General features: G+C 49.8%; 1 protein-coding gene across 1 annotated transcript in view; it reads right to left on the bottom strand.

The window, feature by feature from the left end:
* Octalpha2R (alpha2-adrenergic-like octopamine receptor) overlaps positions 1 to 13,652 on the bottom strand; it is a 227,373-nt gene extending 213,721 nt beyond the window's left edge. Inside the window, exon 1 of the mRNA XM_076373109.1 lies at positions 9,712 to 13,652. Within this exon, the coding sequence (XP_076229224.1) occupies positions 9,712 to 10,872 (1,161 nt within the window). The 5' untranslated portion in view covers positions 10,873 to 13,652. The remainder of the gene's footprint in view (positions 1 to 9,711) is intronic.
* Between the last annotated feature and the right edge of the window lie 674 nt (positions 13,653 to 14,326).

Here is a 14,326-nt window from a genome sequence, read left to right as displayed (position 1 = left end):
TTAAACACTAGAATCTGTGTACAAGGACCTCTTGACACTAAAACTACCAGGTCAAAATGAACCAGTCATGATTTCCTGAGTTTGAAATTATTAAAAATATCTTCATAGATGCACTCTTGAAGTTTCTATATACAAATTTCGAAAAGTCTTGACACTGAAACTACCAGGTCAAAATGCGTTACTGAATTCTTTTCGAGATTATTACAAAGATGATGGATGTTCTGAGAAACTATTGAGGAAATCGATGAACACTCTTGGAGTTTCGATAAGGAAATTTGAAGAAGTCAGCTTAATTGCACGGTGATTTTAGTGTTAATGAATCTTCGGTAGAAATAGCAGTAATTCTGATACAATAAATTATTCTGAATAAGGTATTACAATGATATTTCTTTGGGAGAGTTATGAGCAGAAAATGATTAAGTTCCTTTGTTACGATTCTTAGCACAATAGCTTACTAATTACGAATTGTTGCTCGCGAGCGAATTCACGGAATCGTTCGACCAACCGGTCGGAGCTCGAGTCTTTTAAGCTCGGTCTACCGCCGCTTAGTTCGTTTTGAAAGATTATAATTCGGTTCCCTAACTCGGATGCTTCCGCATTACGCGCCTCTGTTCGGGCCATAGAGGTTTATGGGAAGGGCGGAGAGCACCCTTGATCCGAATTAAACAGTCTGTTCGATGGCTTACCGTGGGAGCACTCTTTGCGCCGAATTTCCACGCTCTAACTTCGCTGAGAGGGTAATTACAGGAAAAAGTTCGGTTTATCGAGTTCCCTTCTATTCCTCTGTTCAAAGGTGAACGTTCTAGGAAAATTTGAGCACGCCATAAACGCCATTCCTGAATTCCCTCGAATTCTTCATTCTCAACATTCGTCAATATTCTCAAAAAAGTACCGAGAGATAAAAGTTCCTTATAAAAATACAAAACTCACTAAAGTGACTTCACCCTTTGCACTCGAGAGGTGACCCTCAGTCACTTGATTTGATTCGTAAAATTATAAATTCTTATATATAATATTAAGCTTTGTATGATGCAATATATGGAATATTCAAATAATAACTTTCCTTCTTAATTCATATATGTTTTCTTATTAATTAGTTTCAAAGAATATCGTCTGTATCTCTTCGGAGAGTAGTGAATATTTCTAGTGGAAAACTTTCGAGTGCAAAGGGTTAGGGACTGGGAACTTTGGCTTTTCGTTCGTTTATAGTGATGGTTTTTGGGGAATATTCCATGGAGGTTGTGAGGTTGTTTTTATTTGGATGATTCTGGTAGATACTTGCACAGTTTTTACTTGGTATCTTGGGATTTTCATAATGTATATTGGCGAGGGAGGACGTTGTCATGTTTTAGGGGATGTTTCCACCCCATGTGGGAAGTGATAGAAGCGCCTAATACTTCTATTCGCACAGGCAAGTTTCAGAGAGATTGAAATCTTTGAGTCATGGAAATCCTTTTCCTACCCTTAAATTCCAGAATCTTCCGACGTTCGTCGTTTCGCCGACTTTGCGAATAGTCACCGTCTAACTATAATTTATAAGTCCTCCCTGCAAGTCGAAATCCTTTGACAGAATCTAGTCCTTCAAGTAACAATGCTGTGCAATTCTGTAACGCCCTGAATCTTTATTAACCCTTTGCACTCGAGAATATTTTCCTCGACAAATATTCATTATTTTCTGATGAAATATCAATGATACGTTTTACAACTAACATAAACACCTTGCATAAATTAAGTAACAGAACCATTTTATTTCGATGTTCCACGTGTTGACGCATTATATTACAATTTAATATTGAATACTAATTTTATCATGGGTCAAATCAAATTATACATTGCACTTTTATACGATAAAATTCGGAAAGTGATGCAGCCCTTCGAAAGCTGTTTCCCAAAAATAGCGTCACTCTCCGGCCAGTAAGAAACAGACCAGAATTCCCCGATCAAAGGTTCCCTACGTTAATTGCGCGGGAACCCTCTTAAGTCCGAGGCACTCCGGTCGAGTGGGACAATTCCTCCCCGAGCGAAACGAACTTCGTATTTCGTTGTCGAAATCATTTATCAGAATGTACCTGTTACGAGGGAATTGATCGTCCCAATAAATTGGTAGACTCGGTAAGGACAGTTCGAAACCGCCGCGCGCAATTACCGGCGAAATCTACTTGCGCGCGCCGAGGGGCGGCGCGGGGGGAATGAAAAGAGTGAACGATAGGGCCATCCTGGATATTGGATTCCATCCACCTCGGCTCCGATGTATTCCAAATCTCTTCTACCTACGGCTCTGTCTCGCCGGCGGATATATCTGATCTTGGTCACGCGTGAAGCCGGCCCGGCGGGCACGCCGATTCCGAAGGCAATATACCGGGGAAAGTGAAAATTTATATACCTAGAATTTCCTTGGCCGCCGTAAACCCAAAGCAAATGTTTTCACGGGCTCTCGCCTCTCACGCCACGGCTGAAGAACAAATTCTGGAAGCCGATGCGAGATGCAGAACCGAAGCAGCGTTTGCTACTTTCGGGATGATCCTCTAGATACAGACTGCCGGGGAAGCTAGAGCTGTCGCGCTTTATACCTGAGAAATTTATAAACTTCGTAACACCTCTAGTCTACGGAATTTTAAAGAAATGAGAGCTTCTTTGGCAGCGTTCATAAAACACTGAATTTTCTAAGAAATGAATTTCTTCGGGATGCAGAACCGAAGCAGGTTTGCTACTTTCGAGATGATCCTCTAGATACAGACTGCTGGTGAAGCTATAGTTTGTTGCACTTTATAGCTGAGAAATTTACAGACTTCGTAATGGAATTATAAATGTTTCTTTTGTAGCATGTGTAAAACACTGAATTTTTTAAGAAATGAATTTCTTCGGTATGCCAAACCGAAGCAGGTTTGCTACTTTCGGGATGATCCTCTAGACGCAAACTGACGGGGAAGCTAGAGCTGTCGCGCTTTATAGCTGAGAAATTTATTAACTTCGTAACACCTTTAGCCTACAGAATTCTAAGCAACTGTGAGTTTCTTTTGCAGCATTCATAAAACACTGAATTTTCTAAGAAATGAATCTCTTCGGGATGCAAAACCGAAGCAGGTTTGCTACTTTCTAGATGATCCTCTAGATATAGACTGCCGGGGAAGCTAGTCTGTCGCACTTTATATCTGAGAAATTTATAAACTTCGTAACGGAATTATAAATGTTTCTTTCGCAGCATTCATAAAACCCTAAATTTCCTAAGACATCGAATCGAAGCTTCCAAAGGACAGAACCATGAATTACATCTCTGACATACCATTCTTCTACCGACATCCTCTGAGCTCAGGAATCTCCTTAAACGACTGCTAAATCATCCCTCGTTAATACTACACAACCTACTCGAATCCGAGTGAAAAAGATTCTCGAAATACCTGAAACTCCCCGCAAAGACGCCGCGGCCAAAGATGAAAGCGTGTCCCCGAACGCCGAATAAGAAAGCTAAGTGGACGCAAACTTAAGACCATCGTTCAATAAACTCACCAGATTCCTGGTTGAGTCTTTGAACGGCGAGACGGTAGGAGGCCGCTGGAGCGAACGATTTACGTTTCCCGGGCTATTTACCCGGATCGTCCGTCGGATCCGTGGACAAAGGATCGCTCGCCGTGAAATATTCCGCGGAGACCCGGCGAGAAGGGATTTCAGCGGACACTTAAAAGGGACACCGGGAGAGCTCGTGCTCGATTAAAGTGTTTCGAACATAAAAGCGGCCCGTCCCTCCCCCCGTTCGCGAGCCGGTGGCCGTCAGGTCCTTTAACTATCGGCCTTTCCAGCGGAAATAAAGTCGAAAGCTCGCCGCCCCCTCCCCCCTTTCCCCCTGTTCAGACCCCGGCGCTTGTTACACCGTTCATTAGTCTGTAATTAAGGGATTCTTTATCGCAAAGGGAGCCGACTTCTGAAACATTTGCTGAATTTATAGCGGCCTCTGTCGCGGAGAGGAGCCCGCGGACTGGTTTCTTTCGCCAGCGAACCGGAAGGCGGAAATAGAAGCGTATAATTAAACCGTGATCGATGGAGGCTCGGTCTGATAGAGATTGACGCGCAGCCTGGCGTTCGATGCACGAAAAATGTCTGTTTGTAATGCTGATTGTTCGTTGGAATAATTAAGATATTTGTTTTGCTGTTGGTTAATCTGTTGTGGATGTTGGAACGAGATTTTCGGATATCGTTTGTTCGGAAGCTTTTAATTATAATTTACGAAGATCTTTCAGTAAACGTTCGACACTTTCCTATGAGTAGATGACATTATTCGAAACGAACTAATGAGAAAACATACGTAAATTAGGAAACAGAGCTGTTTTATAGAAGTATTTCGTATGTTGATGCATTGTACGAAAATTAATATGATACGTAACATTTTGTAATTTTTTATATCGAATGAAATGGTGACTGAGTCATCCCTCGAGTGCAAAGGGTGGTTAAGGAGATTTATTCTACACTTTAATTCATTTCGATCTTAGAAGTTAGAAATTTAGATTCTTTTCTTTCCCAATTATTGGAAACGTACATATACTAGTCCCAGAAGTTACTGCGATAGCTGATTTAGCAATACCTAAATTGACATGTCAGCAAATTGAGATTTTAGTGATACACTTGTAACTCGAAGAAATTGTAATTTCTCAATGAATTGGTGACCGAGGGTCACCTCTCGAGTGCGAAGGGTTAACAACGAAACTTGAACGATCCCAGAGAAAGTCTTCCGCTCGTATCGAGCAACGAAATTAGGGTTAAACGGTGGCTCTTTTAAAAGTCACCGACGAAACGGCAAACGGCGGAACGAGATTACGGGGCTCACGGGGTCGCGAGGGTGGAATTCGCCAGCCAGCGATGCTGCGGGGTCTTCCCTTTTTCCTCTGTTCTCTCGAACAGCGGTAGGCTAATCGCGTTAAAAGATTGAAGCGGCAGCTCCCGTAGCAGCCGAGCAGCCTGTCCTCCGCGTTTCTATCCTCGAGTATTTGTCGCTCTCCATTCGTCACCGCTCGGAAAAATCCCGGGGAAAGAGAGGAAAGGTAAAGAACGGAGGATAAGGCGGAGAAAGGAGAGAGAAAAAGGAAGTCGCAGTCCGCTGCGGCTACGAGATTGTCAGGGCCGTAATAGCGGCGGCCGTCGCAGCTAGACGGTGAATTACGGTTGAGAAAAGTAGGGGCGAATGTTAAGGAAGATTCATTTCCGGCGCTGCTTTCCTCCGGCTGCGGGGACCCGCCGCGGATCTCGGCCCGGCCAGACGCGAATTTCGTGCGATGCAAATGGCGGCGTAATTGTGTACGATGCCTGGGAGTAACGGTTCGTTTAGCGACGTTATTACTGATGGAATCTCGGCCCGAAAGAGAGACTATTATGAGCGGAGGAATTAGTGTTACGAGGGATCCATTGAACCGTGTTCGTCCCGACGTGAATCACAACAATGGGAAACTTCTTTCTGTTTCCAACTGCCGCGCGATTGCGATCAGGAGGATTCTTCGGCGATTCGGGGGAGAGTGATTCTGTGATGATATTGAGTCCATTTAGGGATACTGTAGGAATGTTTCTCGAAGCTTGACTTGTTATAGACTAGGCTGGGACGTGTTAACTTGCGCTGGATAGAATTCAGATATTTGGCAGAAACAGTTTTCTTTATTAACCAGAGAGTGAAGAAAGATTCTTAATAATTGCTTCATTGTCTTTCTTATATCTTATGTATCCAGGAAAATTTAGTTTGTTCCATACGTCGAGAAAATGAATGTTCCAGTTTCTGTGATAGTGTCGCGTGGAAAAGTGTTAATTATATATGTTTCGTTTAACCACTTGTGATGGAAAGGAATTCAGAAATTTGGCAATGTCTCGATGAATTTTGGTTTGATAGTGAAGCAATTATTAAGAATCTTGACTTTTCAGTCTCTGATTAATGAAGAAAACTGTTTCGAGCCAAATCTCTGAATTCTAGCATAAAACATCAGTATTCTATGCATCACTTATTCATTCTACAGCAAAGACACAAAGCAAGAATGATAAATTCTTTGATACGAGAATTCTTATATTACCCTATTATCCAGTCATTAACATTACAGAAAATTTCTCCTCGAAATCAATTATCTTCCAAGTGACAATTATTTTCTCGTAACTCGAAAGCTCCGATCATCGGTGATCAAAGTGTTAAATTCGCGTCGGAGGTGAGCATCGCAGAACGCAGGGTTCACATTCGAAACTTTGATCACGTGACGTATAACATCGAATATTACCGAGCACAAAGGGTTGAACCCGATAAGCTTGTCCCGCGGCGGCGCGACACCGCTTCGTCCTCCGCGCGGTAGTCCGGCGAGATTGACGCGACAGGAAATTCGCGCGCGCTCCCGGCGGCCGTCACGCGCCGCGAAACGTAGTCGCGTGTACGTAATAACCGGTCGATTACAGTCACGACAGTAAAACCTGGCCCCGGACTCGATAAAGCCGGCCGGGACGACGATCCCTTTGGACGAACGCCGCAACAAGTTTCCATCAACTTGTCACACGTCACCGATCGAGGATAATTCTTCGAGTGTGAATTAACCGGCCGGAGATACCGCGGACCTACTGCGCTGGTTTCGTTCGCGCGGAGAACGCGAGCGATTTAGGTTTCTGATTAGCCTTGGGCTCGGATACCTTGGATTTGGCTGTTTAAACAGTTGACTGTGGAATTTTGTTGGAAAAACCTCTCGCTCTGCACACGATAAAATTAAGATGTCAGAGTCATACATAACACACGAAAGGATAGAATTGTTCTAAACATTCCATTCACAATTACACGAACTCCATCAAATATCGAACATCACGATTTCCCTACGTCGAGCCGAACGGTAACTCGTCTCTGGACCATAAAGGGTTAATTTCCTTCGTCCAGTGTCAAAGATATCGCGGAACAATGAGCGGCTCGATTCCTCGTGTATTCAAGAACGATCGAATAATCCCGAAGAATCGGAAGAACGACAGTGCATCCTTCAATTACCCGGCAACAAACGAGACCGACGGGAAACGATAAACTTCCCCGTCCCGCGGGGCGAGTTCCATTTTTTCGAAGGAGTCGCTCCCAATCGGGGCGGAAACGCTGTCGCGCCGTTTCACGGCTGGAATCGACGGGGCGAGTCGGAGACGCCGGACACCGGCGCGCACCGGTGGTGTTCCGCGCGGAGAAAAAAATAGAGGGACGGACGGGAAAGAACCGGGGAAGAAGAGAAACGAAAGAAAAGGGGGAGAAACGGAGCGGAGCCGTGAGTGGAAGGAAAACGGAAACGCCGTGAAGTTGCGCGAGTCAGCTACGTGCATCGAACTGTCGGGCATAGAAATCCAATCTTGGACGGCGTTTTGTAGTGGGCAACGTAAGCTGGTTCCGAGGGGTTGGGGATAAGGGTGGGTTTCAACGCTGCATAAAAGGCAACCGTCCGGCGCTCCCCGCCGCTCCTCCCGCCGCCGCATCCTGTTCCCTACCCTTCTCGCGTGTCCGCCACAGGATATACTGTGGAAATACTGTGACTTGAAATTGCTTGTACCGGGTGGCTGGGAAGTAACCAGGGTGATTTTATCTTATTTCAGGTGAGCATCTGATTTTGTGATCTGTGGGGTGAGGAGGTGATCTGATGGGATTGATTAGTTGGGAGTTGTTGATAGCAATTAGGTTTAGTTCTTCTGGTAGAATGTGGAGTATTGTTTGTTACTTTTGCACTGTTTTGCAGTGTCAGTGATTTGTTGGAATTGATTAGCTGAGAGTTATTGATAGCAATTAGGTTTAGTTCTTCTGGAAGTATGTAGAATATTGTTTGTTATTTTTGCACTGTTTTGCAGAATGGTAGTTTCTAGTAATATCTAATCTAGTCGTATCTAGAATATTCGTGATTTGGGACTATTGGATTTATTCAATACGAGATGGTGAATATATTAGAAAATTCTATTGTTCAATCATTTCCAATGTTCCCTGCAACGAAACTGTAGTTTCGCCGAAGTGCCAGGATCATCCTATATAATCCTGCAGCATTAGGAAGGCAAGGAATCGAGTGTAACGTCGACGGTACAGAAAACGAGTGGCCTTTATCGATTAGAAAATGGAATCAACGTCAGCCGGTTAATCGAATGCTTCAAACTCTCAGATCGTCCCAGATAATACGTGCACTCAGCGAAGAAATTACTCAAAATGGATCTAAGGTCCAAGTGCCACGGCAACCGTATCCCCTAACCTTTCGTGACCGGAGAAGAAACCCGACTCGATTCGATGAATTTAGATTCGAACTCGACTATGTCCGACCCTGACAATCCATCCACTCGAACGATCAATCAGTAGATTCACTCTTTCCGTGTAACTCGGGACTCAATTGATCCTTTCTCGAGATAAAAACCCATGGATCTGTCATTCACTTTTTCGATCCTTCCATCAATCCTTAAACAACCAATAATACAGCACTCTATTCGTAGCTCAAACACGCAGATTTTCGTTTCATTTCAATATATACTGATCAAATTTAGAAACAACTAAAAAACACGATTACTAACAGTTTACAGAATACTCATCACGAAAAACCATCACTCTATTATTAAGAACCCTCGGAGACTTCATCCAGCGATGACTATGCATTACAAAGCAGATTTTAACGATGCTTATATTAACCCAGAAAATCTGCAGCGAACTTTATAGCCACCCATTCGAGAGAAATAGCTAGCGCCACTAGCACACAACATAAATACTAAAAAAGTTAGCGGTACGCTTGTACACAAGAATATTAAATGAAAATTTGCATGAGGTAGCCTCTAATATCATTCAAGTATTAACGTACATACGTTGCTTTAAATATACAATCGCCAAAGAGGTCTCAGCGCACAAAGAATTTTTAATCACATATTTATATCCTGTACCCCATGAAACTAGCGAAATCCTATGATCCAACAAGTGTCAAAGCACTCGCGGACACTCCCATAATCCCACGACCCGGCTCCAACCCTTTCTTCCCCATGAGCCGGTGTTTCATCTCCGTGAAACAAAACCGCGAAGCGACCTGTCACCGGCAACACCGGATCCGATGACGCAACCGGCTCCACGGAAATAATTAACTCCGGGATTGGGCCGGGCCGGCGGTTCCATGGAGGCCGGGTAAATTGTGTTTTAAACATTAACCGTCCGAGCACGTCGCCGGGTACACGTGTCTTCGCGTGTCGCCGTCCTCGGTAAAGCCATTACGCATCCACCCCCAGCGTACACACGCCCTCATCCGATGAAAGTTCAATCTTCCCAGCGTTCGAGAGTGCGATCACCGGATCGTCGCTCGACGCTAGAACCACGGAGCAGTCGGAACGACGAAATCTTCTATTGAACCTCTAAAACTGCAGCCATTGGAATTCCGACTGGCTTGACTCTAACCACGTGTTTTTAACGAACCGTATGACGATGTGACTCTGTCACTAATGAAAATAAAAGAGATTAAATTGTCTTTGTTTATAGGGCTCAAATTTTAAATGCCTAAAAACACTTTTGGGAATGCAAGACGAGATAATCAAAGAATTTAAGTGAAAAGTTCAAATGACTCAAAGTCACGTCGTGATTAATCCACTTCGCAACAAAATCAACGTCCTAACAACACGTCACAGAATGACGTCTCGATGAATTCGAAAAACCGAGGAATCGATCCGCGCGAACCAGCGGCTCTAGCGTGAACCTTAACCCCTAATCGACAAAGGCGGACGACTCACCTTGCACTTGGGATACTCTTCCTCTGGCGTGGGTCTCTTCCATCCGAGCAGCGGCGGTATGCATACGAGCGCGGACAGGAGCCAAACCAGAGCGATCATCAACGCTGCCCTGGCAGGGGTCCTCTTCTTCAAGTACTTGACCGCTTGCGTGATGCTCCAGAACCTGTCGAGGCTGATGAGGCAGAGGTTCATGATGCTCGCGGTGCACAGTAACACGTCCATGGCGGAGTAAATGTCGCACCACCAGTACCCGAAGATCCAATAGCCCATGATCTCGTTGGCCAGCGAGAAGGGCATGATCACCAGGCCAAGGAAGAAATCGGCAACAGCGAGGCTAGCGATGAACCAGTTCTGTATGTTCTTGAGCGCCTTCTCGGTGGCGATCGCGATGATCACCAGCATGTTGCCCACGACGATCACGATCATCAGCAGCGTCGCGACGACGGACGCCAGGACGATGTGCGGCAGGGTGTACCCCGACGGGTACATGCTCTCGCCGAAGACGATGTAGGTGTCATTGTAATGGTCGCTGCTGTTCCACGGGAACGGCGCGCTCTGATTGAACGAGTCGTTGTACGGCGCTCCGAGGTCCTCCATGATGCCGCCCAGGCCGAACAGCAGTTCCAGCTCGCGTAGTCCTTGCGCGTCCTCCCCGTCGGTGGTGCTGACACCGTATCCGGTGGTGGAGTCCAGGCTGACGGTGCTCCCCTCGCCGCCGCCGGTGACGTCCACCTGGTCGGTGTCGTTGGCAGTTAGAAACGGCGGCAGGCTGGAAGCGTCCAGGTCCCTGTCCCCTAACCGAGCTAGCCTGGCGCAGTCACAGCCGATGTTAGCTCCGGGCTCCAAGTGCACGGTGCCGGCGTCCCCGGTGTTGTTCACCTCGGACGCGTCCGTTGGTTCGATTGGTCCTTGATCGGCGTCGGTACCGCGTTCGCCGATGCCCGCGGCGGCTAGACGCAACAGCCGACGTAGCTGATAGTGCTGGTGGTGGTGGTGGTGTACCTCCCGGTGGTCGTCGCCGGTGTGTGCCTCGTTCAAGGAAGACGTCGAGCCGTCGGCGATACGGTGCCACGTCATGTTCTCCTCGTAGACGGTGCTGGACGCCGCTGTCGTCTGACTACCGGCGTCGTCGATGGTCATAATGCTGCCGAGGAGCGGCATCACTCGCACCCTCGCCGTCCACTGTTGATGCTATCTCGACGAAGTCGAGGCGGCCGCGGCGGCAGCAGCGCGCGTGTAACACCGTGCACCGGGCGCCAGCTCGAGCAGCAGCAACAGCAGGATGGTGGTGGTCTCGTCGCATCTCGAGGCCAGGGGCGTCATGCCCGTTTCAGGATGATCGCATCCTCGTGGGAACCGACTATTACCTTCCGGATCCCCGCTGCTCGCCCGTTGGTCACAGTGCTTGGAACACGGCGATGGACACGGGGAGGTAGAGGATTCTTCTATCCCACTGTCGATTCACTGTCAGTTACGGTCCGGTCGCTCGAGTCACCCGGTTAGGACGACGTTGGATCCGAAAGGATCTCGGTTTCGACTCTCGGGATCCGGACGTATACGATTGCACGGCCGCGGTCCGGTCGCGCGAGCGTTGATTTATCGGACGCGACTCGCGTTACACCCCCGGCTGCGACTCGGTACGACGAAGTTAATACGGGAAGAGCGCGAGCCGGTGGGAGATTTATGGATAGTCCGGTGCCGGGCGGCTGGATTAAGAAGATAAAAGCGATGGCTGGCCGGAGAGGGAGGGCTGGGGAAGCGGCTAAAGATGGAAGAGATTGCGCGAACTAGCGTGAAAAATTGGTCCCACTTTTTTCACCTTACCCTTAGATTAAACCCGCCGACTCGGACACCTAGCCGTACCCCGGCGATCTCGGGGGAGGATCGGTTACGTGGGATCCTCGCTCGTCGAATCTCGCGGGACACGATCGTTGGCAACGCGAACGGCCTGATTAACCTCTCGTCACGGCGAGTCCTCGCGACGGGAACGCGTCACGCATCCCCTTCTCTCCTCCGTCGACCGACTTCCTCCCCTCCTCCAACCCCTGTTTTACGTTAATACGTTTGTGTATACGTGTTCTCGGTGTGCGTCGCGTATGATCGCGTACAATGCGTGTGTGTCTATGTACCGTGTCTCTGTCTGTGAGTGTGTATGTGTATATATTTTCTACACGCGGCACGACGTCGCGAACACGCTCGGAACGTACTCGGCCGCGGAGCTACTTAATTACCGCGCGCCGCTGCTAAAAAGGCTAAGCGCTGGATATACCCGTACTGCTCCGACTTGCTTCCTGCGAATAGTATTCTCTCGGTACGCCGACGACGCTCTTTCTTTTCCTCTCTTTCGCTATCCCCCACCTTCACCGTCTGCTACTCCATTCCCCGTCTCTCGTTCCTCGATCTATCCGTCCACCCTTCCCGCGTTTCGCGTTCGATCGAACGGGAACGACGCACGAGAGGAACTCGTGTTCTCAGCGCGACGCACGAGGAAGACACTCGCGGCGTGAAGGAAAAACAGAAAGCTCCCGAACTCGACTAAAACTTGGATCTTTGTACACGGTTTTTATACACGGCCCCGGTCTCGCGGGGATCTCGGTTGTCACTCGCGCGGGGCCTCGGTCTCCAGCCTCGTCCCGTATCGGATCGCGCGGCCTCCCTCGTTGACACTACTCTCGGTTACGATGGTGCAGGAGAGGCGAGATGGGACGGGGAGTCGCGAAGACGTGGAAAAGATGATGTGAAGCGGAGAGAGGATCTCGCGGCCTTATGTACACCTATTTACACGCTCGACGGATACACGCCCCTGAACCTCCGCTCCGTGTCCCGTCACTTCGACGCTGCTCCGGATCAACAGGACGACGCGCACACGGCTCTCCTGCGGCCGCTCCTCGACAGTCCTCGCGACCGCTTCGCGCAGTCAGCTGATCGGCGGACGGGTCTCGCGAAACGCTTTCCCGACGTCCTCTCCTCGGAGACGTTCGATCGGCGACAGTCACGCTGCTAGCTCCTCCGTCCGGCCGACGATCCTCGACACCTCTTCCGCCGACACATTTCCCATCGAACTGGCACTACCCCGCGATCCCGTTCCCTATCTGTCGAGCACCACGGTCACAACCACCGGGGAATATTCACAGGGCCCGCGGGTACCTCTCCATCGAGCACCGGCGACCGTCGATCCCACGGAACCGTGCCACTCCGGCGACACTCGGCGCGGGTCTCGCTGGGCCGCACGAGGATCCTCCTCTGGCACGCACGACGATGTCCTCGCGGCACACGCGCGGGAAACACGCAGAACGAGACGCTTCCTCCGGGATCGCACGGGGATCGAGAGCGTCCCGAGGATCCTTCCAGATCGTTCACTGTCGCGACTGCCGGCCGAGCTTCTTCACCGCGCTACGCCGCCTGGCTCCGATCGGATCGAGGAGTGTCCGTCGCACAGGATGCGATCGGTCGGAGTCCTTGTGATCCTCGTGGCGGTCGCGGCTCCGGGGAGAGAGAAAGAGAAACAAACAGACAGAGAGAGAGAGAGAGAGAGAGAGAGACAGCGAGAGGGAGACAGACAGAGAGAAAGAGAAAGAGAGAGAGAGAGAGAAAGAAAGAGAGGCCGGAATCGGGTGTGCGTGCGCGGCGTGCGTGCGTGCGGAACACGTTCGAGGCTCTCTCGTGGATGTTTGGGAACGCACTGCGGCCGCGAGGGACGAGAGCCAGGAGGAACTCGGACTCCCTCTCGCGTCGGTCCGCGTCCGGATAGAGACTCGGGGCTCTCTCGCAGGATGTCGGGAGGGCGCGCGACGGGGAGCAGGAGTGACGGAGAGAGGACTGGGTGTGCATGTGCGCGCGCGTGTCCGTCCGCGGCTCCGCTCCGGTCCACACCGACGACGAGGCGCGCGAAAACCGACGAGCCCCCGTGATTCCGAGCACCGACTACCACCGAGTTTCGATGCGAGAGCCGAGCGGGTCTCTTGACGCGCGCGTGCGAATGTGGGCTCGCGCTCGCGGACGGGTGTGCGTACGGCCGGAGAGCGCGCTCGCGCAACTCTCCACGGCGCCCGAGGAGCGTACGCGCGCGAGAGGGACGACGGGCAGGAAGAGTGAAAGAGGGCGGGCAGGGTTGGAAGAGAGAGGGAGAGGGAGATGGCAAGCTGCTGACTCAACGGAGGCTGACTGCTGGCCCGACCGACCGACCGACCGACCGACCGGTCCTCTGTCCGACGGTACCAGCGTCGGGGCGCCGTCTGACGGAGTCGCGGCGCGAGCCGCGCAAGCGTCGCGACGCCGCCAGCACCCGACCGCCGCGGCCCGACAGTCGACTTTGGACCATCGACCGATCGGTCCGACCGCGAAAAAACCTACGCTCGCTTGCGCGCCTCTCGACCATGTCCTCTCAGCCACCCGCCGACACTCCGTCCTCCGGCCTGTCGCAGTTCCTCTTCATCCCGAGCGTTCCGCTTGTTCGCCTCGGTTTTTCGGGGCTGCTTCTTCGCGGGCAGATCTTTCGGGTTCGTTCGTCTCGCCGGTGGTTCCCATCGGTTTCGCCTCGATTGGTCTCTTTGGGCATGTGCTTCTCGCTTCCGTCCAGTGAATACGTTTTTGCTCCTTCCCCGCGGTTCCGCTC

This window comes from Nomia melanderi, chromosome 13, assembly GCF_051020985.1.
Source record: "Nomia melanderi isolate GNS246 chromosome 13, iyNomMela1, whole genome shotgun sequence".
NCBI lineage: Eukaryota > Metazoa > Arthropoda > Insecta > Hymenoptera > Halictidae > Nomia > Nomia melanderi.
The sequence above is the reverse complement of the archived record's forward strand: the minus strand, read 5'-3'. Positions and strand labels throughout refer to the sequence as shown.